Source organism: Xyrauchen texanus, chromosome 36, assembly GCF_025860055.1.
Source record: "Xyrauchen texanus isolate HMW12.3.18 chromosome 36, RBS_HiC_50CHRs, whole genome shotgun sequence".
Classification (NCBI taxonomy): Eukaryota; Metazoa; Chordata; class Actinopteri; order Cypriniformes; family Catostomidae; genus Xyrauchen; species Xyrauchen texanus.
Window position 1 is genome coordinate 35019475 of NC_068311.1, and position 23324 is coordinate 35042798.

General features: G+C 38.4%; 1 protein-coding gene across 1 annotated transcript; it reads right to left on the minus strand.

The window, feature by feature from the left end:
* Window positions 1-262: 262 nt before the first annotated feature.
* LOC127630068 (claudin-3-like) lies at window positions 263-21663 on the minus strand. Its single transcript, XM_052107477.1, has 2 exons — window positions 21130-21663; window positions 263-2644 (listed from the first exon to the last, which is right to left on the minus strand). Exons 1-2 carry the CDS (start codon window positions 21608-21610, stop codon window positions 1992-1994), a joined length of 1134 nt encoding a protein of 377 aa, XP_051963437.1. The 5' UTR covers window positions 21611-21663; the 3' UTR covers window positions 263-1991.
* Window positions 21664-23324: the final 1661 nt, after the last annotated feature.

The following is a 23324-nucleotide window of genomic DNA, read 5'->3' on the forward strand; positions in this document are numbered from 1 at the left end:
TACCAATATGTATATAGATTGATACAGAAATACAGTCAATTACATTTCTGGTAACACTTTACATTAAACACTTTGTTAAGGATTTATGAAGGGGTTCATTAATGACTAATAAGTCATTAACAAATGCATTATAAATCATTAATATGCCGATATAACAACATGGATAAAAAGGGTGACTTTCATTCACTACTTGCCAAATAGTGAGCATTTTAATTAGTTATAAATGCTTAATAATGTAAAAACACTTATCATGTCAAGTCATGTTTATTTGTATAGCGTTTTTTACAACACATCGTGTAAATAAATAAAAAAGCAGCTTTACAAAAATTATAAAAAATGAATCTGTAATGTCTGTAATATCTTATAGTCATCATTGTGAGGTTTGATAAAAAATGTGATTGTTGATTGTGCCTTAATAAATTTGTAAAGTAAATAATATTTGTATTTAGACCCCCAGTTAGCAAGCTAATGGAGACTGTGGCAAGGAACACAAAACTCCATAAGATGTTGGTTGATGGGGAAAAATAACCTTGTGGGAAACCAGGCTCACTGTGGGGGCCATTCTGGCTAAACAACATTAATATAATGCCAATATTAGTTGCTTATTCATACTTATTTTAATCAAGAGCATGTATCCTCTGCATAAAGTCTGATGACCATTATGCTTCGGTTATAAATGTTTCATATGTGTGTACATAAAAGGAATATTCCGGGTTCAATACAAGTTAAGCTCAATCGATCACCTTTGTGTCAAAATGTTGATTACCACAAAAACAAAATAGGTTACAGTGAGGCACTTACAATGGAAGTGAATTGGAGGGTTTAAGGACATAAATGATGAAGTCGTAGTGCATAATAATTTTATAAAAGCACTTACATTCTGCTAATTCTCCTTGTAAAACTCATGTGTTATTTGAGTAACTTGTAAGAATTGTCATTTTATGGTTGTAGGCACTGTTGACATTACATCGTCATGGCAACGAAGTTGTAAAATTGGCTAAAACTTTACACAGAAAAGGTTAGTGAACGATTTATCACACTAAAATCATGTAAACATATACTTTTGTGGCTATACTTTTAATAAAGTGAGTATTTTAATGTTTATGGATTGGTTCCATTAACTTCTATTTTAAGTACAACACAGTTACCTCACTGTTTGCTTTTAAAGAAAAGGAGGGACTTGTGGTAATCAATATTATGCCACAAATGCTTTCTAATGAGCCTGGAATATTCCTTTAAGGTACACATTAATAGGTTACTAATGTTGAATAAGTGTTATTAAGCATTTATAACATGTAAAGTAAAATGGCAAGTATTGCATGACAGCCACCCTTTTTATTCATGCCGTTATAACCTCATATCAATGATTTATAATGCATTCATAAATGAGTTATTGGTCATTAATGTACCCCTTCATAAAATCATAACAAAAGAAACATTAATGTAAAGTGTAACCCAATTTCTAAAACCTTTTATTATGAACATTTTGTTTTGAATTCAATTACAATATTGTATAAATATAAATGACATACAAATTTTTGTATGAATCATTTACAATATAAAAGTGAACAACGGTACAGTATGGAAATAGAATTTAAAAGTTGACACTGTATATCAAGATAGTACATAAGAAAAGGTAAAAACGTGAGAATTCTCATAGTCTCATTTATGTTCAGAAAAGTGTCCAAGCAATTCAATACTGGCAAGAAAAACTTTCTTCAACTAGTCCTAACCATTCGAAAAACGGACCAGCAAATGTAAAATCCACATTATTCACTTCAACATAGAAAATCAAGTTTTGTTGCGATTTTGAGAAAATGTTTGAATACTCTAAACATACTTACATAGAGACCAACAGAACAAACATCAAACAACTTCATCAAACATGATCCCTCATGATGGAGTCTGTGTGGCATGTTTTCCCTCTTCTAGAAAATGAAGCCCCACATTGAACACTGCAAATTTGAATTCAGAGTTCTCCTTTCTTTATTTCATACATAGTCTCTTCTGTCATACCCACCACCAGCTGTGGAGCGAGACGTCGGGTACAGCATTCTAGACGGGTTGTGTTTTTTATCCTGTGGAGGGCAGGAGCAACAGAGCAAAGAACCACCCATGATCAAGAGTGCAGCTGCTGCCCAGCCGATGTATAGTGCGGCTCCGAGCTCCCTTCTCTGGGCATCAGGCAGCAAAGGATTGTAGAAGTCCCTGATGATGCTGTTGGCCGACCAGGACACAGGAATGAGCTGCATCAGCCCTGCCACAATGAAAAGCACTCCACCTAGAATCATGACTTTCGCTTTGGAAGACTCATCCTCGATACAGTTGGTGCACTTTGCTCCACCGATGGACACCAGCACAGCCAGGACAGTGAGAAGGATGGAGATGACAGTAAGGGCTCGAGCTGCCTGAAGATCCTGAGAGAGAGCCAGCATGGAGTCGTAGACTTTGCACTGCATCTGTCCGGTGCTCTGGACCACGCAGGACATCCACAAACCATCCCAGATGATCTGAGCCGTCACAATGTTGGAGCCAATGAAGGCTGTGACCCTCCACATGGGCAGAGTGCAAGCCACAATGGCTAAGAGCCAGCCCAGCACGCATAACACAAGACCGATTAGCTCCAACCCTAAAGACATGACTTCTTGAAGGAACTGTGCCAGTGATGTGCCAAAGCTGTTTACTGGTTAAAGAACTGGACAGCAGTGAGAGCACCTGCAAGATAAGCCTAATCTGAGCCAATGCCTCGGAGCAAATAGAGCACATCTGTGACAAAACAAGTGTCCTTTATAGTCCAGATCAGGTAGAGAGGTGGAGTCTGTTAAGATGGAGACATTACACAGAAGAAGGGCTTAGTCACCACAGAACTCAAGCTGTTCTCCATTTCGTAACAGTAACGTAATTTATTTTACTATAAATAAGGAGTGTGTCAGTGTTGGAGTACATTCAAAAATTCTATTAATTCTATTAAAGGTGCTAATTAATCAATCAAACATTCAATCTAGTTTATTTCTATAGTATGTTTAAAACAGCACATGTTGACAGCACAAGTACATTACACAAGATAAATACAAGTAAAACCACATTAAGACACATGGACAATAAAACATTTATAAAATATAATTACAGTACATCTATGTACACGCATAGGCAATCGAGAAAAGATGTGCTTTCAATTGAGATTTAAAGGGCTCAATAGTAATACAGGATTGAATGTGGAGAGGTAAACTATTCCAAAGACAAGGAGAGGCAACAGAGAAAGCCTGATCACCTTTCAATTTCAAATGAGATTTGGGGACTCTCAAGAGCAGGTTCTGTGACGACCTTAAAGGCCTAGATGTCTGAAAATTATTAAGAAGATCAGAAATATAGTGAGGTGCCAGCCCTTAAAAACAGTTCAAAATACCTTAACTCATACTCTATGTTTGACTGGAAGCCAGTGAAGAGAGGCCATCACAGGAGAAATACTGACACACTTCTTAATACCAGTCAGGAGCCTAACCGCAGCATTTTGTACTAATTGTAGGCATGATAATGAAGCGTTTGGAAGCCCCAGTTACAATGAGTTACAATAGTCCAAACTGGATTAAATGAAAGCATGAATAACAGTCTCTAGATCCTTGAAAGACTGGCAGGATTTGAGTTTGGCAATAGGCCTAAGCTGGAAAAAGGCACTTTTTTACCACAGAGTTTATTTGCTTGCCAAATTTTTAATCGGATGACAAATAAAGATGATACCCAGATTCCTCTCCTGAGTCTGTACATTAGTTGTCAGTGGGCCAAGACATTTATACATCTCTAAAATAAATGGATAATTTACTGAATTCCCAACAATTACCTCATTTTTACATTGTTCACCACAGCTCTTCAAATGTAATTGATTTAAGTCTTACCAAGCAACTGTATAAATCAGAGATCACATATAACAATAGTCATACAATATGTTTCTATTTAGTAGACTGTTCTTAAATAGATGGAACTTATAATCATTTTCAGTTGTAATTTGCTAAATTGTACATTGAAAGTGACACAGATCAGATTTATGGGTGATCTTTCAGCTTCAGGTACAAAGTAGCCATACTAAATGTTTCTAACATGTTCTCGTGGTTGCCAAGGCATTGCTATGTGGTTGCACAGGAGATTTATGTAATTTTTGTGTATATATTTTTATCTGAAAGTCATGAACATTTCTACCACAGTGTCATTCACTGTAAAATGTGAACATATGCTGTTGTTGCTTGAAGGAGCTATTTTTACCTGATTTAAACTATAAAAACTCATTTTGTTTTGTGGTGTAACCTAATGTAGTCAGGATTATGTAACCTAAAAACAAGGAATTGTTGCATTAAGTTTGAGTTACTTTGAGTTACTTTAAGTATTGAGTAACAGCTTAATAGAGCTCGGTATGGACGAGTTTGATGAATGTGCACTACGACTGCATTGTCATACTCCACCAGACCTGTAGAGGGCTGAAGCGCTCGAAACACCACATGCTAAGGACATCTGCTGGTCACAGGCATGTAAATGCAATGAGAAGACTCTAGTCAAAAGCCCCTACAATGACACAATGCATTGGAAATTATTAGGAAGCCAAGCACTGAAGGTGCGTAGCCCCTATTATATCTGTTAGTATTATTAGGGGCCAAGCACCGAAGATGCTGTGGCACCTATTGGGGAGGAATAATAATAATATTAATACTAACAAAAACAATAGGAGTCTATGGCAGTGGTCATGAATAGTCCCCCTAGCAAATTTGGGACATCTAGGGCAAACTCCATAGCGCCATCACCAGTCCAAATATGAAATTTTCTTTTGCGTGAGTAACGATGCTGCGGACACTGGCAATGATAAAGACGATGACGATGAAGTAAAGAACCTAAGTACAAATTTATTCAAACTCGTGATATCCAAAACCCTAACAACAAACATGATTGAAACATAAACAAACGTGACTTGACATAAACTTGAATTCTCAACCAAAGTTACGTTCAACAAGACCTGACAATGGACAAAGGAAAACATGAGGCTTAAATACATGAACAAGGGTAACAAGACAAACAAGTTAACTAATGAAAAGACAGAACTGATAACAAGATATCTAGACAATAAACAATTGAAAACAAGACACATGAACATGGAGGGAATCATGAAATCACATGACCAGGGGACCACATGACATGAAACAGGACCTTGAATTTCAAAAGAAAAGACATGAAAAACATGAACCAACAAAATACACATGACAGGGTGTATCATTTGAACCGTTTGTCCTAGAAACAAAATTACAGTAGCTGCCATCTTGGATGATGATGTTTACAGTTTAAAAGTTTCACATCCTTAAAATGTTTGTCTGATTTGTCCAAACAATTGCTCAAAATAATCTCCAGACCAAGCCACACAGAAATGATTGTAAAGAATTTTTATTTTCGCCTTTGCCCTGCCGTAACTTTTAAACAAAGTTAACGAGGTCGATGCAAAACTTGATGTGAGCCTGTATCTCGGCAACAGTTTGTCCTATCAAAATGAAACTTGGTATGCTTAATCAGGACCATGATATGTGACCATGATGACCTATGGGGCTTTTGAACTGTATGCCCTAAAATCATGGTGTTGGTATCTATTGATTCCTTAGGTCATGCGGATTTCAAATCAACATATTTTTCTCATGTCAGCCATAATGCCCTTTCCCCATCTGTCGCTCACTGCGACGTTGTGTCGAAGAAGCGACACTAGGGGTCTCTCTTGAGGTCCTTTTAAAGGGAGATGCATCTGTTTAATTCAGAAATTTTCTTGGGAGCTGACTGATTGTGTATGCAGCGAGCTGCTAGTCACACACTGTTCCTCCCATCTCTGAGTGCGATTGCTGTTGGATCTACGGCACATATCAGCAGCTTTCTCCTTCTCTGCACGGCAGTTCAGCTTTGCCCCTGGGCGCTTCGACAGTGCAGTAAAAGAGACATTTTCCTTAAAAGAGATATTTTCTCTAAAAGAGCAATACACAGCGGAGTTGAACGTCCTTTTCAGGACGCGTCTTTATAAAGATGCTGTTCCGCCCCTGTGTAGTTCCTGGATGCAGTAGAGTGCTCTCCGCTCCTGATGGCCACAGGCGCTGTCTCGTGTGTCTGGGCAGCGATCACACCGAGGCAGCATTTGTGGATGGCTCATGTTAATTGCGAGAACATGACCATGGCAACGTCAGAAGGAACGCCATTCCAGCCACCCCCTGCGTCGCTCCTTCTTCCCACGGGATTGAGGTTGACCCAGCTGGCGATGGAGGCAATTTGGGGATGGCAGCGGACGCGGTTTCGCTGGGTACATCCCCGCAAACCACCCGCTCCCGACACACTCATTGACTCAAGTCGCTGCATGCCACTCACATCCCGGGTAACCTCAACGTGTTAGCGGATGTGCTATCATGACAACGCTTGCCCAGTGCTTGCCTGGCCGAGCCTGTTCCCTCCTGGGATCTCTCAGTGGTCCTCTAGGGCCTTCAGAGCTGCTAGAATCAGTCAGACTCAGGGCCCTCTCCTTGAAGACGGCTCTTCTGATCGTGCTCACCTCCATCAAAAGGGTTGGGGACCTGCAAGCATTCTCTGTCAGCGGCACCTGCCTGGAGTTTGGTCCGGCAGACACTCAAGTGATCCTAAGACCGTGACCGGGCTACGTGCCCAAGGTTCCCACCACTCCCTTCAGGGACCAGGTAGTGAACCTGCAAGCGCTGCCCCGGGAGGAGGCAGGCCCAGCCCCTTCGTTGCTGTGTCCAGTACGAGCTTTGCGTATCTACTTAGACCGCACGCAGAGCTTTAGATGTTCTGAGCAGCTATTTGTCTGGAGATCCCACGAACTCAGCTCCCTGGATGACTCCTCCCTAGCCCTCTGGTATGCGAATTCAGTGGAGTAATTCGCCGACCAATACCAATGCGGGTACTCAATTTACCCTGTACTGGAATAGGTGCTCCACAGGACGGGCTCCCACGTGGACTTTTCCCCCTTTGCGTATTTTCCGCAGTATGGTCCCCTTGCTAGCGGACCCGCCTGTCCCTTGGGCAGTTGTTGCTGCCGAACCTCGTTGTTGTCTCCTCAGAAAAATCCTGAATGAAAGAGACGCATTTCCCTCCCTTTAAACTAGTATGTCCGGGGGCGGACATGCAAATTCTGTCTGCCAATTTCTCATTGGACTTTTCTCATAGATCAGAGATGCAAAAGCCTCTCAAGAGAGACCCCTAGTGTCGCTTCTTCAACACAACGTCTAGTTCCCTCCATCAGGGAACGGAGGTTACATCCGTAACCTAGACGTTCTGCCACATTGAATTTCATTAAAAAGTTATATCTTTTTTAAAAGCAATCGTACAAAGGAAAATGAAGAAACTTGGCACACTGATAGGGGTGGTCATGAATAGCCCCCATACCAAATTATCTAGGCCACATATCCTATAGCGCCACAACCATGTCAAAACCTCATACCATGTCAGTCCGGTGGCTGAGTCGAGCAGTGGTTAGAGCCATGAAGGTTCCTGGTTCAATGCCCACCTCTGTGTGTCATGCATTAGAAATGTCTGTGGTTATGGAGATTTATGTATTGCGCTTTCTGAATGGAGGCTGGGCTTTTCCCAATCAAATGTTGATTTGCATCTTTGTTGAGAAGTTAATTAATTAATCTTAGCTTGGTATGCCCCTTTGTTGACTGGCAAAGTTGAAGCTGTGGGTTCAAATCTGTCTGGGGCAATATTATCTATGCTTGCTCTGTGAGATCTTTGGGTTGTGCAATGGTTGCCATGCTGGTACTTGGCCCTGTAATTTCTTCTTGTTGCTATATTTAGTAGTATTAATATTCTTCCTCCCCTATGGGAGGCTATGGCAGCCCATTGAACCATTTGTAGGAAAATTATGAAATTTGGCACACTGATAGCACATTAATATGAAGTTGATTATGGTGACAATGATTGGCAGTGATTGCTCCATGCTTGGTATGTCCCTTTGGTGACCTTCAGTATCGTGGCTCTGTGGTGCAGTGGACTGTGCTGTGACCTGTTGAACCGGTTGTGCTGTGCAATGCTTGCCATTTTGGTGCTTGGCCCAGTAATTGTTGCTTTTTGCTATATTTTACTGCCATGTATTTGTCATTTATTTTTCATGGATGTCTGTAATATCTTGAAATAAACAAATCTGATTATTTGGAGAATATTTTCATATAAGTTAGTCTTGATATGATTACTGTTTAAAATTTATTTTATTTACCAAAACAATTTATTTTATATTATAAAACAACACTACACAACAATTCTTGTTGTATAAAGACATTTTACAAATATTTATGCTTTGACAGATTGTGCAATAAACATTTGAAAACATAACAATATAGCAATAAGCAAACTTTTGACAGCATGGGACTTGAACTCATCATATGAGTGACTAATTGACAAACATGTTAACCACTAATCGTTGCAGCAATTTTAAAATGTACTAACTAATAAATAAGAAAGTGAAGGCGCATTATCATGTGCAATAGTTGAAATTCCAGATTCACCTTTTGTAAAACAAACAAATCTCTTTAAATATAAAAACTAGCCATGAAGGAACTCTCTTCTGTTGTTAGTAAACTGCAAACAACGCATTCGGACAGAGCTTTTATCATTGCTGGGGAAATGTCTTGAAACATCTTGAAATGTCTCTCTCATGTGTTTTTCATAAACACAGCATTATAAAAACACTATTTTTTTCTTTTGGAACACAGCTCAAGGTGATCGACAGGGAAATGAAAATTACTAAAATTTAAATTTGCAACCTGTCTGATTTTACGGATCGAATATTTAACTGCATTTAACACTAGGGTTTCACAGTGCGATCAACACCCGTGAAACATTTCGAAATTGTTCCTTGTTTGCTGAAATCCTGTGACTTGACCAGTTTCATACACGCTCCAAAGCACTGGTTTAAAACAAGTTATTCTTAAAGGTTTCGAAGCTTCGTGAAGTGTGTTTCGAAAGCACCCATCACTACACTACAGTTAGGGTGCTTACAGGGAGACCTCAGAGAGATTTTGGACGCATGGACTGCGAAAGATACATTTAGAAGGAGTGTACAACAGAGGGTAGAGGTGGTCACAGATAGAGATGGCTATTTAAAATATATATTTTTTGGCAGTGTACCAGTAAACATTGAAACTCTTCTCCAGGCTCTCTCCACAATTACTATCTTTTTAGCCTGACAGAGAAAGATAATAGAGGACAAGGAATGAATACAATGCATATTTGAGCTTGTCCACCATGTTTTTAGTTTTCACAGCGTGTAGCTAGTCCCACCTCTCTGAGATTCTCATTGGTCAGCAGAGTGCGCTGAAATGTTCTCAACTTCTGGTCGCATGACAGAGCTTCACTATCAGAAACCTTTGCGTTTTCCCTGTCCGTCCTTCTGGCACAGCCTTAACTATTGTGTAGGCGCCCTTAGTCCTGTTTGCAGATACCATACAAATGAATGGGGAGAACTTGTTTCCAACATTTCTGTTGAAGCCTACAGAAGAACGTTTTCAATGGGCGCATTAACTTACATTACATTTTTCAGACCATACTGTAACATTGCTTGCAAGGACGAATACGATGACACGAAGTGTAGTACCCAAGTGCAGCTTTATTCCAAACGAGTTATCCCAAAAACCCTAACTAAACTAGACTTGACATAACATAACTTGACTTGACTTGACTTGACTTGACCATGACATTACATCAACAATACTTGACAAAGGACAATGGCAAACATGAGGGCTTAAATACATGGACATGAGGAAACATAAGCCAATGAACAAACAGAACTCTAAACAAGACAATAAGCATAAACCAATTACAAACTAGAATTGATAACAACCTAATGAAACAATAAACCAATGAAAACAAGACACATGAACATGGAGGGAAAACAGGACATCACATCACATGACTATGGAAACAGGAACTAAACTATTCAAAATAAAAGACATGGAATCAAGACATGAACAAAAACACATCTAAACATGACACATACTAATCCAAATTCAAAAATAGAAAAACGGATTGAAACTTTCATTTAAATATTTTCTGGTTACTTGAAGAATGGATAACTGATCTTTACTCTCATTTTCTTTAATTCCTTTTCTCTAAATTGTGACTTTAGAAATTATTTTTGGACTAACTGACTCATTACCAATTTTCTATTTTTCTAATTCCCTTCAAGCATGCGAGTGATTGGTTGTTCCAACAAGCCCCTCCCACTTACGGTTATTTTGGCAGGTACTTCCGGCTTCCATTGACTGCTGACAGCTGCTGAATTTTCTTGGAACTCTTACTCCAGTCAGTTCCCTAACTCAACCCCCTGCACTAATGGTACAGCCCACAGGGCAAATTGCAAGTGACCTTGACTGTCATCTGTCTATTGTTATAGCGATGGCGGAGGGAGACCCGAAAAGGCTGACAAAGAGCATCAGTTGGCAGAAGGAGGGAACAGAGAGAAACTCTTCCTGTGTGTACAACAAGACTGATTGACTCATTTAAGTGTGATTATTTGGCCACTGAGTGCCATTTTTGTTTGAGTTTTGTTAATGAAGCTGAAGAGTAATAAAATACTCACGTTGAATGTTTCTGCTGCCTCCTGACTCCTCCATTTGCCCTGTGAATATGATCTCTGATACAAACGTATTAATGTTGATATTGTTTACAAATATACCACATTCTACTTGCACTTTTGTTAACTATAGTTCTTTCATTGTTGCCATTTGTAATGCCATAAACTCTAAGACTGTAGTTGGCCCTTATTACCGTCAAAAGGAGTCAAATACAATCTAATTAAAATTAAGTCTAATCGACTGAATAGTATGTGACCGTGGCAACATTATTGGAAAACAAAATTACATTCATTCACATGTTTTACTTCAGTTTCCTAGTGAAATGTCCAGCGCCTAAAGAAAGTGAAATGGTATCGTAATCAGATGAGGTTGGTCTCTAAATGTGCTGTTTTTTAAATGATGCGTTAGAGTAAGTGTGTTTTCAGACCTGTAGACTGTTTGCAACAATTTTGTCCCCATTTCGAAACAAAGCAATGTTGCATTTTCTTCTTGGTTCTGTTCGCTTTCACAAGGCAACATTTCATAGCAGACCAAAACTATGTCAATAAAAGTCACATGTGAGAAAGCTGTCCCCTAATTGGTCACTATGTTTGTTCACTGTTCCAGGATTAAGCTCATCCATTGATATACCAGTTAACAATATATGCCTGTACAAAATGTGTCAACCATTACAAATTGTAGAGAATTTTCGAGCATCACCAGTTAGAGGTTGTGCTACAAATACAAATTATCCATCACTGGATATGAGTTTAAAGTTTCCGTCATGGTTATTTTTATCCATCATTAGTTGCTTTTACATTATTTCTCCATTAAAACATGCCTGTTCTCACAGCTCTCTCTCTCCCTCACACACACACATGCACACACACACAAACAGCAGAGTAAAGCCACATAAAAAAGAAACTGAAATGTTGTACTGAAATTACCTCAGAAATGATAAAACAGCTCCTATTTTAAATGTGCAATTATATCTAATATAGTTGCCAAAAGTCTATGTCCACGTTTTGATGATGCATTACAAAGAAGTGCTGATCTACAGATGTCTTCTCCAAAGATCCCTCAGTTATGTTCATGGTTTTTATAGGGATATTGTTTGGTCCGTTGCTCCATTGGGTCGGTTTGCATTCAGTCTGAGAACACCTCTTCCAGGCGGTCTTGGACCGATTGTTTTGGTGCGGATCCGAGTGCAATTGCCGTGTTCATATATGTCTAAACTAACTGAACCATGGGAGGAAATGCACCAGGTTCCGATACAAATGCTCCAAGTGAGCCAGGTGTGAAAATGCCCTAAAAGTGTTTTTGTATCATTACATTTCAGTGTGTGAGTAATAGAGTGAAAATAAGTCTTCATAAATTCATAACCATCTTTCGGATGAGATGTTAAACCGTGGTCCTAACACTCTATGGTCACTAAATATCCCAGGGCACTTCTCATAAAGAGTAGGGGTGTAACCCCAGTGTCCTGGCCAAATTTCCCCCATAGGCCCTTATCCATCATGGACTGTTAATAATCCCCATCCCTGAATTGGCTACAATACTCTACTTTCATCTCCACCAATAGCTGGTATGTGGTGAGTGGACTGGTGCACTATAGATGCCCTCACACCATCCAGGTGGTTGCTGCACACTGGTGGTGGTTGAGAAGAGTCCCCTGTTCACTGTGCAAAGCTCTTTGTGTGTAGTATCAGAAAAGCACTATATAAATGCAGCATTCATTTGTTCATAATCAGCCGTGAATGTGAATGAAATGCGCCTCTAGTGTTCATTTCACCAGGAAACTGCATCAAAACATAGGATTCTTAAAATAAAAGCCTGTTTGCAAAAATGAAGTTATAGTAACATTCATTCTGGGAGACTATGTTGGTGTTTTCTCCTCTTTACATAGTGCTGTTCAGAATGTCCGGAGCATTTGAGATGTTTGACCAACTCCATAGTGCTTTAAAGTAAAACATCTGCAGAAGAATCAAAATGAGACTCATAAGTTTTCAGCTCTGTACCGTGATATCAGAATTCTGAAAATCTGGAATCGTCCCGTATTTCAGGGAACAAAATTGTGTTCCATATTCAATCCATAGAGTGTCTGTCCTGTATTTTAACGTCCCGCACCCAAACTGCTGAGAATGATTCACAGAGAGAAATGGACCTGAAACTCAGACACAGATGTCAGTTGTGAGATATCAGCTGTTGCTTTACATAGATGCCATACTTCACAGATGCAGCAGGGGGAAGATCAAGTAAGATGTCTTCTGTTGTGTTTTTCCATCAAAAGCTGAAGAATTTTGTCTAAAATATGTAAAAAGCCTGGTAATTGTTTCAGACCATTGTGATTACAAAACACCAGTAAACGCATATGCAATGCAATGTCCCCTCTTCAGATTGGCCCAGAATAAAGTGTAGGCTTCCCGGTCGCCAGATCTGAAAGCGGGATCATGTGCCTTCAGCAGGAGTCAGCCTTCCTTGTTCATCCAGGGTTTCTGATTGGGGTACGATTTAATTGTTTTGTGGGTGGTTACCTTGTTAACACACCTGTTGATGTTTTGCCGAACAGAATTTGTGTAGCTATTAATGTCGGTGTGGGAGTCCAGGATGGCCTGAGAAGCAAACACATTCCAGTCTGTGTTCTGGAACTCATGCTGTAGTGAAGTATGGAGTGGTGGTGGTGCAGTGGCTAAAGCACAGGGCTGTTAATCAGAAAGTCACTGGTTCTAACCCCACGGCCACCACCATTGTGTCCTTGAGCAAGGCACTTAATTCCAGGTTGTTCCGGGGGATTGTCCCTGTAATAATTGCACTGTAAGTCCCTTTGGATAAAAGCGTCTGATAAATGTAAATGTAGTGAAGAGTCTGCTCCTTCCAGCCACACTTTTACAGTCCTCACTGTGGGTTTCACACGTTTGATGATGGGGGTGTATTTGGGGAATAGGAACAGGGATAAGTGATCGGATTGTCCAACATGTGGGAGGGGTTGGCTTTGTAGGCATCAGAGATGTTTGTGTAAACATGATCAAGAATGTTGTCTCCTCTTATAGGGCAAAAAACATTTTGATAAAATTTGGGGAGTGCTGTCCTCAAATTGGCGTGATTGAAATCCCCAGCAATGATAAAACCTCCGTCCCAATGCGTTGTTTGCAGTTTACTAACAACAGAAGAGAGTTCCTTCATGGCTAGCTTAGCATTAGCATCCGGAAGTACATATACTGCAGCGATTATGGTAGATGTAAATTCACGGGGCAGGTAAAAGGGTCTGCACTTGATAAAGAGGTACTCAATGTCAGCAGATCAGTGGGATTTGGTAATAAAAGCATCGGTGCACCAAGTTCTGTTTACATAGATGCAAACACCCCCACCTTTGATTTTACCAGAGTCCACAGCTGTTCTGTCAGCTCTATGGATATTGCGCCCCTCTAGCACAATCGCGCTGTTTGGAATGGTGCTATTGAGCCAAGTTTCCGTCAAAACCATAACGTTGCAGTACAAAAACATTCGCTGAGTAATCCGGAGCCATAGTTCATCCATCTTATTTGCCAGAGACCGTACATTAGCGAGGAAGATGCTCGGTAGCGATGGGCGATGTGGGTTTAGCTTTAGCTTAGCCCGCAGGCCGCCACAAGATAACGTTTCATTATTAGTGAAAGGGAACATTCACACCGAACTCGATTTTGCATCAGTCTGCTCTATTTTTCATTTGTTGTCCTATGAAAACAAGCTCTAGATGGACTACTTTGACCTGCGCTGTTTTTCGTGACACTCTTGAAACCAGATTTCAATCATCTTATACAGATGCGTGTTACAAAGTGCCAATTATGAGATAATTATGTTCAGGGCCAGCACTAGCATTATGAGGGCCCTAAGCAGATAAAAAAAACAACAACCTACAAGTACACCTATCCAAACACACCCAACATTAATAGCTAAGCAAGTTTAAATTGTGCAAATAAACAGGTTTATTTGTTCAAAAGCATAAACCTTAAAAATGCAAAACAATCAACTGTAATTTATCAGCACAGGGACGTAATGTATTTATACTGCAGAAATACCCCCAAAAAACCAAACACATATTGCATGCAGAAATTAATCTTTAATGAAGTTATGAGGAAATCAAAAAGAAAGAATTAAATAACCAAATTAGGGTACGGTAGGCTACAGTAGATGGTATGTACACTTGCTGTAAATAATGGCATATGCTATTTGCACACTGGTGTAAGATTAAACAGAATATAATCTAACACATCAGTGTATGTACTAAAAGTATTGTGACTGAACTTAACTACATCACTGGCACTGGGAAGAAGCACACTTGATGTGCTTTAGAGCGGTCTCTTCAGGGCCAGCCACCATTACATTTGCTTTCTGCCAGAACCTGAAATGCCGAGCCGCTGGGAAAAGCCGCCAACTACGCTTTCCAGACCTGGAAAGACATGCTTACACCCATGTGACAACTTTTCTGCACAGCCACCCGATCATGACGAGAGCACTGCATTTAGGCTACTTTCAGTGATATAACACTCCCCTTAATGACATCATCTCTGACAGAGGACCCCAATTCTCTTCCAGAGTCTGGTGAGCCTTTTGCACACATCTCGATATCAATAACGATATCAACAATGTCACTCAATCAAATCACTTCTGGATATCACCCTTAGGCTAATAGTTAGGTGGAAAGAGTGAACTAAGGCAGTGTTTCCCAACCACTGTGCCACGGCACACTGATTGAGTGACATTGTTGATATCGTTATTGATATCGAGTTGTGTGCAAAAGGCTCACCAGACACTGGAAGAGAATTGGGGTCCTCTGTCAGAGATGATGTCATCTGGCAACACTTATATCCTGAATTTCTGTTTAAAAAGGGCTGCAGCTGTCACAAAATAAATAAATTCATGAAAAAAAAATAATAATTTCAGCGATCCAAACTCCTCACCTTTTGGAGAAATTCACAGTTTTGAAACCATAATCGGTCACAATGTGATTGTGAAGAATGATTAATGTGCAAAATTGACTGATATTTATACGTGTTAAGGGTCATCACATTACTTGTGTCAGCACTGCAGGATACACTGATGTCTATGCAGTGACGTCACACCAAAGTGTTTTTCACACACAGGTTTTTGCTTCACCAATAATGTTTTTGAGAGTACTAAGCAACAAGAAATGTTTAAAAACTGTCCAAATTTGTGAAGAGATATTTAATGTCTCATCATTTCTTTTAATTGAATATTACCTTATCGTTTATGACATCAGAGACCCCAGTTATTGAACCAATTCAAATTCACCAAGCAAACACTTTGACCTAAACATAAACGAGTCCTTTTATTACTTTCTGCTATCAAAGCAACAGCAAGCTTTTTTCTCTCTTCCAAATACATGTTTTCAATGTTTAATGTGCACAACACACTTTTTTACGTGGCAAACTCATAAAATCGCACCTCTGTAACTCATTATATGTGGAGGGCGATGCGGCACTTGACGCTGGGTTCAGCCTCCAGAACCAAATTAAAACTGCCACGAGAAGTCGTCTGTAAGAGGCAAAGATGCAAAATCTAATGACAATCACCTCAGTGTCAGTCTCCCTTGATGCGTTTGATTACGCACAGATGAGCACTCAGTTTAAGTCGAAGCAGACGTGTTTTGTTCATATTTTAATCGTATTCATTTTTGTAATATTGCGTTGTTCATATTTTAGTGGCCTCCGCTGTCACTGCGGGGAATAAACATTCATCTGCTTTGTGTGGTGTCTCTGTTGTTCATCTGTTCTCTTCATAAATAAATAAATGCATAATGCTCATCCTGTAAATTCATGATAATAAATGAAGATGTGAACGAAAATAAAAGCTATTAAATGTCTTATCATTAAAATATGAAAAATGAAATGATGTGTAATAATAGATTGTGACGGAATTTTTACAACCCTGTCTGTCTAAATGACGGATGATGAGACAGTCTAACGCAATGTGATTTAAAAAAAAATTATATATATATATTTGCATAGCCGAATTTCAAATGTTACAAGTAAACGCTACTAAGATGGACAGAAAACATGGACAAGTTCTTGAAAAGGAAAAATATTGACGATGGTTAATCTATGTGGGATAGTGGTGTGCCGTAGAATATTTTAGTCATAAAAGAGTGTGCCGTGGCTGAAAACAGGTTGGGAAACACTGAACTAAGGGGTCGGTCGCAAGTTGTACAATCACAGTTGTAGCTGTTTTATGAAATAAACATTTATGAGATTTGTGTTAAACCTTCTTGAGGTCATGGTTTATTTTTCAGTTACTATTGTCATGTTCATATTTACAATTGTATTTATGATAATTTGTTTTTGGTATTTTCCCACCTGTTGTCATAGTGATTTTTAGGTCACTGCAAAAGCGGCCCGTGGAAGAAGTTGGAGAGAGTTTGGATTTTGCGGGAGGTGGATATTATTTTTTTTACCATTTTGTAGTTTTTGGTATATTTGCGTTTCATTGGAAATACTTTTTCTTTAAAAAAATTTTTCATCTTTAAAGACTTTTTTAAAAGAAAAATCGAACGGTTGAAGTGAAAATGCGTGCAAAAATCCACAGCCTAACCTGAAAGACAGATGCAGTCACTGTTAATACAAGCCATGATTTGTGTATCACTTGATAAATATGATTATTAACGCTTATATTCTCTTTAATTTAACGGAGCCTACATCCAAATCTTGACGAGAATCACATCCCATTTGTTCCCCCTTGGTGTGCCGCTAACACTCCCCTTAATATGGCGACCCTATGTGTTGCTTAAATTGCATATATGGTTTTTGCAACTCTGCAAAGCCCACTAGCGCTTTGCAGGTGCCATTTCGCCAAACCCACTTGCACCTAGATTTTGCACAAATATACCAAAACTTCATGGCCATGCCCATTGACTTTGCATGTATGAATTATTGTATGCTCTTAGCGTTAGCACTCTTAGAGTACTTTAGGACCCATTAACTGTTAAACAAATGTTATCAATTGGAACAATACTGATAATGTGGCTTTTCTATGCACATCTACTTGTGTTACGTACAGTATATTTGTTGAAAAACACATCATAAGGCATACAAATGATGACTATTAAAACAAATGTTGTCAACTGGAACAATACTGATAATGATACTGATACAGATGGTTTTGCCTTGCACATCTACTTGCGTTTATTTGTTTAAATTCGCTGCATATTTTAACGGTGCAGTTACGAATTAAATGTGACAACATCAAACTGCCCCAAGACCCCATATAATACAAGCAATAAAAACATGAAAAAAGTCATAATAAAATCAATCATTCTTGTATTTCTTGAAATGTTGGATCCGTGTTCACCCTTCTCCTTGTTAGTGATGTTTGGCTTCCTCCAAAGCCCTGTAATGTAGAACAATCTTTGTAGAATTCAGATGGGTTTCATAAGTTTTGTGGTCTGTGTCGCAATATTGAGGGAAGACAGGTTGAATCCAGAAAGCGATCTGCTCTGTGCTATCCTATCTCCAGTGGTGCAATGGTAACTGAAGTAGTGGGCATACTGTGAATTATCAAAGAATGTATGATCAAGCTACCATGTTAAATATCAATTTAAATGAATGGGTATGTTGAAAATATTTTCTTTTGAAACCTTCAGTTTCACCTCACACGGAGCTATCGGATGATTTCAGAAGACTTTAAATGCAGCATGAGTATAACCTTTTTATATTTATTGTGACTTTACATGTCTTTCATTTATTTGCATTTCTTAATTGTTTTGTTTGTACTGAACATTGAACCTTGTCAGAACCCCATACTTCTAGATACCATATAAAACAGATGATCCGTTTCCCATCACTTCAGAATCTTTGCACTTTCAGCTGCATTGATGGTCTCAGAAGGACAGGTAAGAGTCTAATGTGATTCCTCCACATTCCATGACCCAGTGGTGAAAAATGCCTGTCTGGCCTTTATCTTCATTCCTGAAACAAGCCCATTGTCCAGGGCTGTTTTGGACAGTTGGATTAGGGCCCTGACAAAGGTAACATTCTTGTGCAGAGAGTGAATAGACCTTTCAGACCTACACTGACAGAGGCTTCATCTCATCACCTTATAATTGGGACCATGAATGTGTCTTTAACTGCCCGTTCTTCCTCACGTTGCAGAGACTCAAAAAAGATGGCACAGTAAGTAATACTGAACTTTGTTTAAAAAAGAAATAAAATCAGGACAGTTTCAAATAATGTTTTAAACAAATGAATTTTATGAATTTGATCAAGTGAATTTTCACAGTCAGAATTCTGTAGTACAGTAACATGAAGATCAAAACCCAAAAAACTTAAAAATAATAATGAAAAACATTTCTAACTGTATCCCAAACATTGTGTTTATAAAAACAACAGTAACATTGAACTTAACCAATACATTTCCAGAGGAAAAGAAACTCCTTTAACACTTTACATTAATATTCCATAGATTGAGGGTTTATAAAAGGTTTATTAATGTCTAATAAGTCATTTACAAAATGCATTATAAATCATTTATATGCAGTTGTAACAAAATGCATAAAAAGGATAACTTTCATACAATACTTACCAAATAGTTAGCATTAGAACTTGTTATAAACATTATTAATGCTTATGAAATGCATTTATTCATACCAACATTCATCAAAAACCTCAAAAGCCCTAATTCATGATTTCTGTCACAATGCAGCAAATGTAGACTATTATTGTGAGAATAAAAGGAGGGATTGGTAGCACTTTATAATAAGGTTACATTTGTTAAATGCTACATATATACCGTTTTACAGTATTACTGTGTTTAATATTTAATGTTAGTTAATAAAAATACGGTACATCATCCATTGTTAGTTTATATTAGTTCATAACACATTAACTGATGTTAAAATATACAACTTTTGATTTTATATGTTACAGTATGCTGAAATTAACATTAACTAAGATTAATAAAGGCTGTAAAAGTATTGATCACAATTTTGAACACAAATGTAACCTTATTTTAAAGTGTCAGAGAGTTTTGTTGTAATTGAAACGTGCGAAACAAACCAATAACTTGAGTAGGTTAAACTTTCACTTTAAAATAAAGGGTCAAGTTTTCTTTAACACATGATTTGATTCATTTATTAGTAACAGCTTTGTAAAGTCAATACTAATTAGATTAATTGCTGGTTTAATATTGTTTAGTAAACTTAAATTAAGATTTCTGCAATAGAGCAGTAATTACATTCATTTATAAACAAAAAAATAAGTTGTAAATATGTTTAAGATATCCTTACTCTACATTCAATACATTTTTATTGTCTTATTTGTGTTTAACTTGTGCATTATTGTGGAATTTTAAAATAAAGTGTTACCACAGCAAATATGGTAAACACATAATAAATATCAAACAAATAAATAACTTGAATAAGTATAATTTTTACTTTAGAACTGGGGGCCAATAATCTTTATTAGAAGATTTCAGAAAGTGTATCAGTAGAAAAAAGGAAAAAAAAATGGACAAAGCCAAAACTAATTTGCTTCAATTCATAAACTGGATTCATGATGGATCTCTAAAATAGAGCATTTATTTGCAATACTTTCTACACAATAAATGTGATGTTTAATAAGTTGTAAATTATGGCCAAGGTAGCCTTACATTTCATTCAGTTAATTATTAACTAAGATCATATTCATGTTTAACTAGTGCATTTCTGTGGACCCTTTAAATAAAGTGTTACACTTTAGGTTTATAGGTCCTTAATAAACTCCTTAATAAATACTTCATATGTGTCCACTTTGCATCGAGATACAATTTCATAGGTTACTAATGTGGAATAAGTGTTATTAAGCATTTATAACATGAAATATAATGGCTCACTATTTGGCAAGTATTGCATGAAGGTCACTCATTTTATTTATGCAGTTATAACCATATATCAACTATTTAACATGCGTTTGTAAATGAATTATCAGTCATTAATGAACCCCTTTATAAATCCTTAACAAACGGAACATAAATGTAAAGTGTTACCATTTATTGTGTTACAAAATAAGGCACATACTGCTAAGCATAAAATAATATTCAAATGAAACCTGAAATCACTCATGTACTAAAACATTACAAAAAATATATTGAAACACTGAAGAGAAAAACAAAAATGGACAATTTTTTCGGCCAAAATATGGTTTGTCGCTTTTTTTAGGATGGCCTGTGAGTACAAGATGGGAGTAAGCTAGCATATACGTAGACGACCTCCAAGCTGATAAACATGGACTAAAAGCCACAAAAGTTGGATTTTGATTTCATTGTGAATTCAATCATTACATCATATTAAAACATATTCATAAAATGAATATTGATAAATGAGCATTTTAACTCAGAAAGAATCTGTTCGTTCACACATAGTCTCTTTTGTCAAAGCCACTGGGCGCTGCAGAGCGTGTGGCGGAGAAAACCATCCTGCTGGGTGGGCCGAACCTGTTCTCCTCCTGCGGGGGGCAGCTGCAGCAGAGAATGCCCCCTCCAATGAGCATAAGGGCAGAGGCCCCCCACCCTAGGTAAAGAGATGCACCTATTTCCCTTTTCTGAGGCTCGATGATTATGGGGTTGTAGAAGTCCCTGATGATACTGTGAGCAGACCAACATACAGGGATCAAGAGCACGACCGCCACACAAATGAAGGTGACCCCGGCGGTGATCATAACTCGGGGTTTGATGCGCTCCTCTTCGACACATTTAGTGCACTTGGCCCCAACCATGGCGAGCAGGAGCCCGAGCACGCCCATCATGATGGCGATCACACAGAGAGCCCGAGCCGCCTGTAAGTCTGAGCTGAGCGCCAGCATCGAGTCATAGACTTTACATTGCATCTGTCCGGTGCTCTGGACCACACAGTTCATCCAGATTCCTTCCCATATGGTCTGTGCTGTTACAATATTCACCCCGATGAAAGCTGTGACCTTCCACATGGGCAAAGCACAGGACAAGATGCCCACAATCCAGCCTAACATGGCAAGTGTGACTCCTAGTATCTCCAACCCTAAAGCAGCCATTCTGATGACTCAGTCTTGTAGAATGTGCTCAAGAATTGAATTTGCAGGTTCCATACGCCAAAGAAAAGCTCTCAGCACAAGGGTTCAATGCTTTATAATAGCCTACAAAGATGTAGGTGGAGTCATGTTGGGGAAATGTCTCGGGGGATTGGCTAAACTTTGCCGGACTTGAAGTGAGCTTAACCTTGGCATGGAAACAAGTCAGTTTAATGATTTAGCTCTCTTCACACGGTATTTGCCACTTGGTGATCAAGTGCTGGATTGATAGCCGGAGCCCAACAGAAACTGGTTAAAGGATAACTGAAAAGACCAACACAGGTTTAAACATTTGAACAAAGCTTCCAATGGCAGAAGATGAAAGAAATCCATGCTTGTTGTAATACGCAACATTGCCTCACAGATGCACGTTACGATACCTACATTTTGGCAAAATAATTTTTACGTGCCTCATTGTACGTATCGTGGCAGTTTCCTGGTGGAAATGAACACTAGAGGCACTACAACAACAAGGACTTTTATTCATTTTGCATATCACATGTAAAATGGCAGATTATCAGTTCATAAACATGCTCTTTTCTCCATGTTTCTCACACAATGCTACCTTAAGACATCTAAACACTTTTACTATATTGCATGATTTGTAAAGAATAACATTTTAACCGTTGCATTACAAAACCAACTACATTTACTAGCTTGTTCCAATGTGATCAAGTTGAATGTACTGTTGGGTAAGTTACTTTGAAAAAGTAATTCACTACTTATTACTTCCATAAAATTACAATTAGTCTACTGAACACCTCAAAATTATGTGATCGCTTAAGCAATTGCATTTTTCATCTCACATTTGCTTTTATGACACTATGGATAAGGTTTACCTTATAAACCTCATCTGTTTTGAGAAAATGTAACTCGCTTTTAGCGCCACACAGTGGAAATTTCAACTCAAGACTACCGCAATACGTGTAATGAATCGCACAATGTCATTCTGCAAAAATGTCACCACAGTCACGTAATTGTTTTTAATGAGATCAGGCTGTAACTATATGTACCGGTAGGCATGTGCACTCGCCGGTCACATCAGACTCACCGGCGTATGGAGGTAAATCGTGGACAAAATATATTTAAATGTCCGTGAAAGTCAAATTTGGCATTTTTTGTGCTGACCTCGAACCTGTATACACCTTTCCTAGGACTTGGTATGGATCAAAAGTGTTTTTTGAGGTTATCATGATATCGTTTTATGGGTGTTTTTCCATTCACCACTACTGTTTCCTCCCGCCGATGGTCACAAATATGGCAGCTGCGGGGAAAAAGTGACATCTCTGAAACAGTTACTTACAATTACTGCCATTAATTGTGCATTGTTAAGTAACCTTCATCATATGTTAATAAATCACTTCACACGATGGTGCAAAAACATGATGGTGCCAAAAGAGTCCTTTTGCCCCTCCTGGTGGTGATTTTGCAAACGTGTCTCACATATGAGAATTTAACCATCCCGTTAATCCCAGCGATAGTAAGGTTCATTCTGGTTGGATACACACTGTACACCAAATAGGCATTAGCTGCACTTTAAAACAAATTTAAGCCCTAAAAATTAAAAACTTCAGTTTAATTGTTTCATTTAATGTAAAATGAATGTAGTGCAAAATTGACAACCTGCATTTTGAATATAATTAGTAATGAGGTAATAATTTATTAATAATAATAATAA

Bases quoted from the DNA above. Each gene is read 5' to 3' on its own strand.
- LOC127630068 (XM_052107477.1), bottom strand. From the start codon at position 21,610: ATGGCTGCTTTAGGGTTGGAGATACTAGGAGTCACACTTGCCATGTTA. The intron at 2,645-21,129 runs GTGCATCTCTTT...AGTTCCTTCAAG, and splicing joins GCCTCAGAAAAGGGAAATAG to AAGTCATGTCTTTAGGGTTG.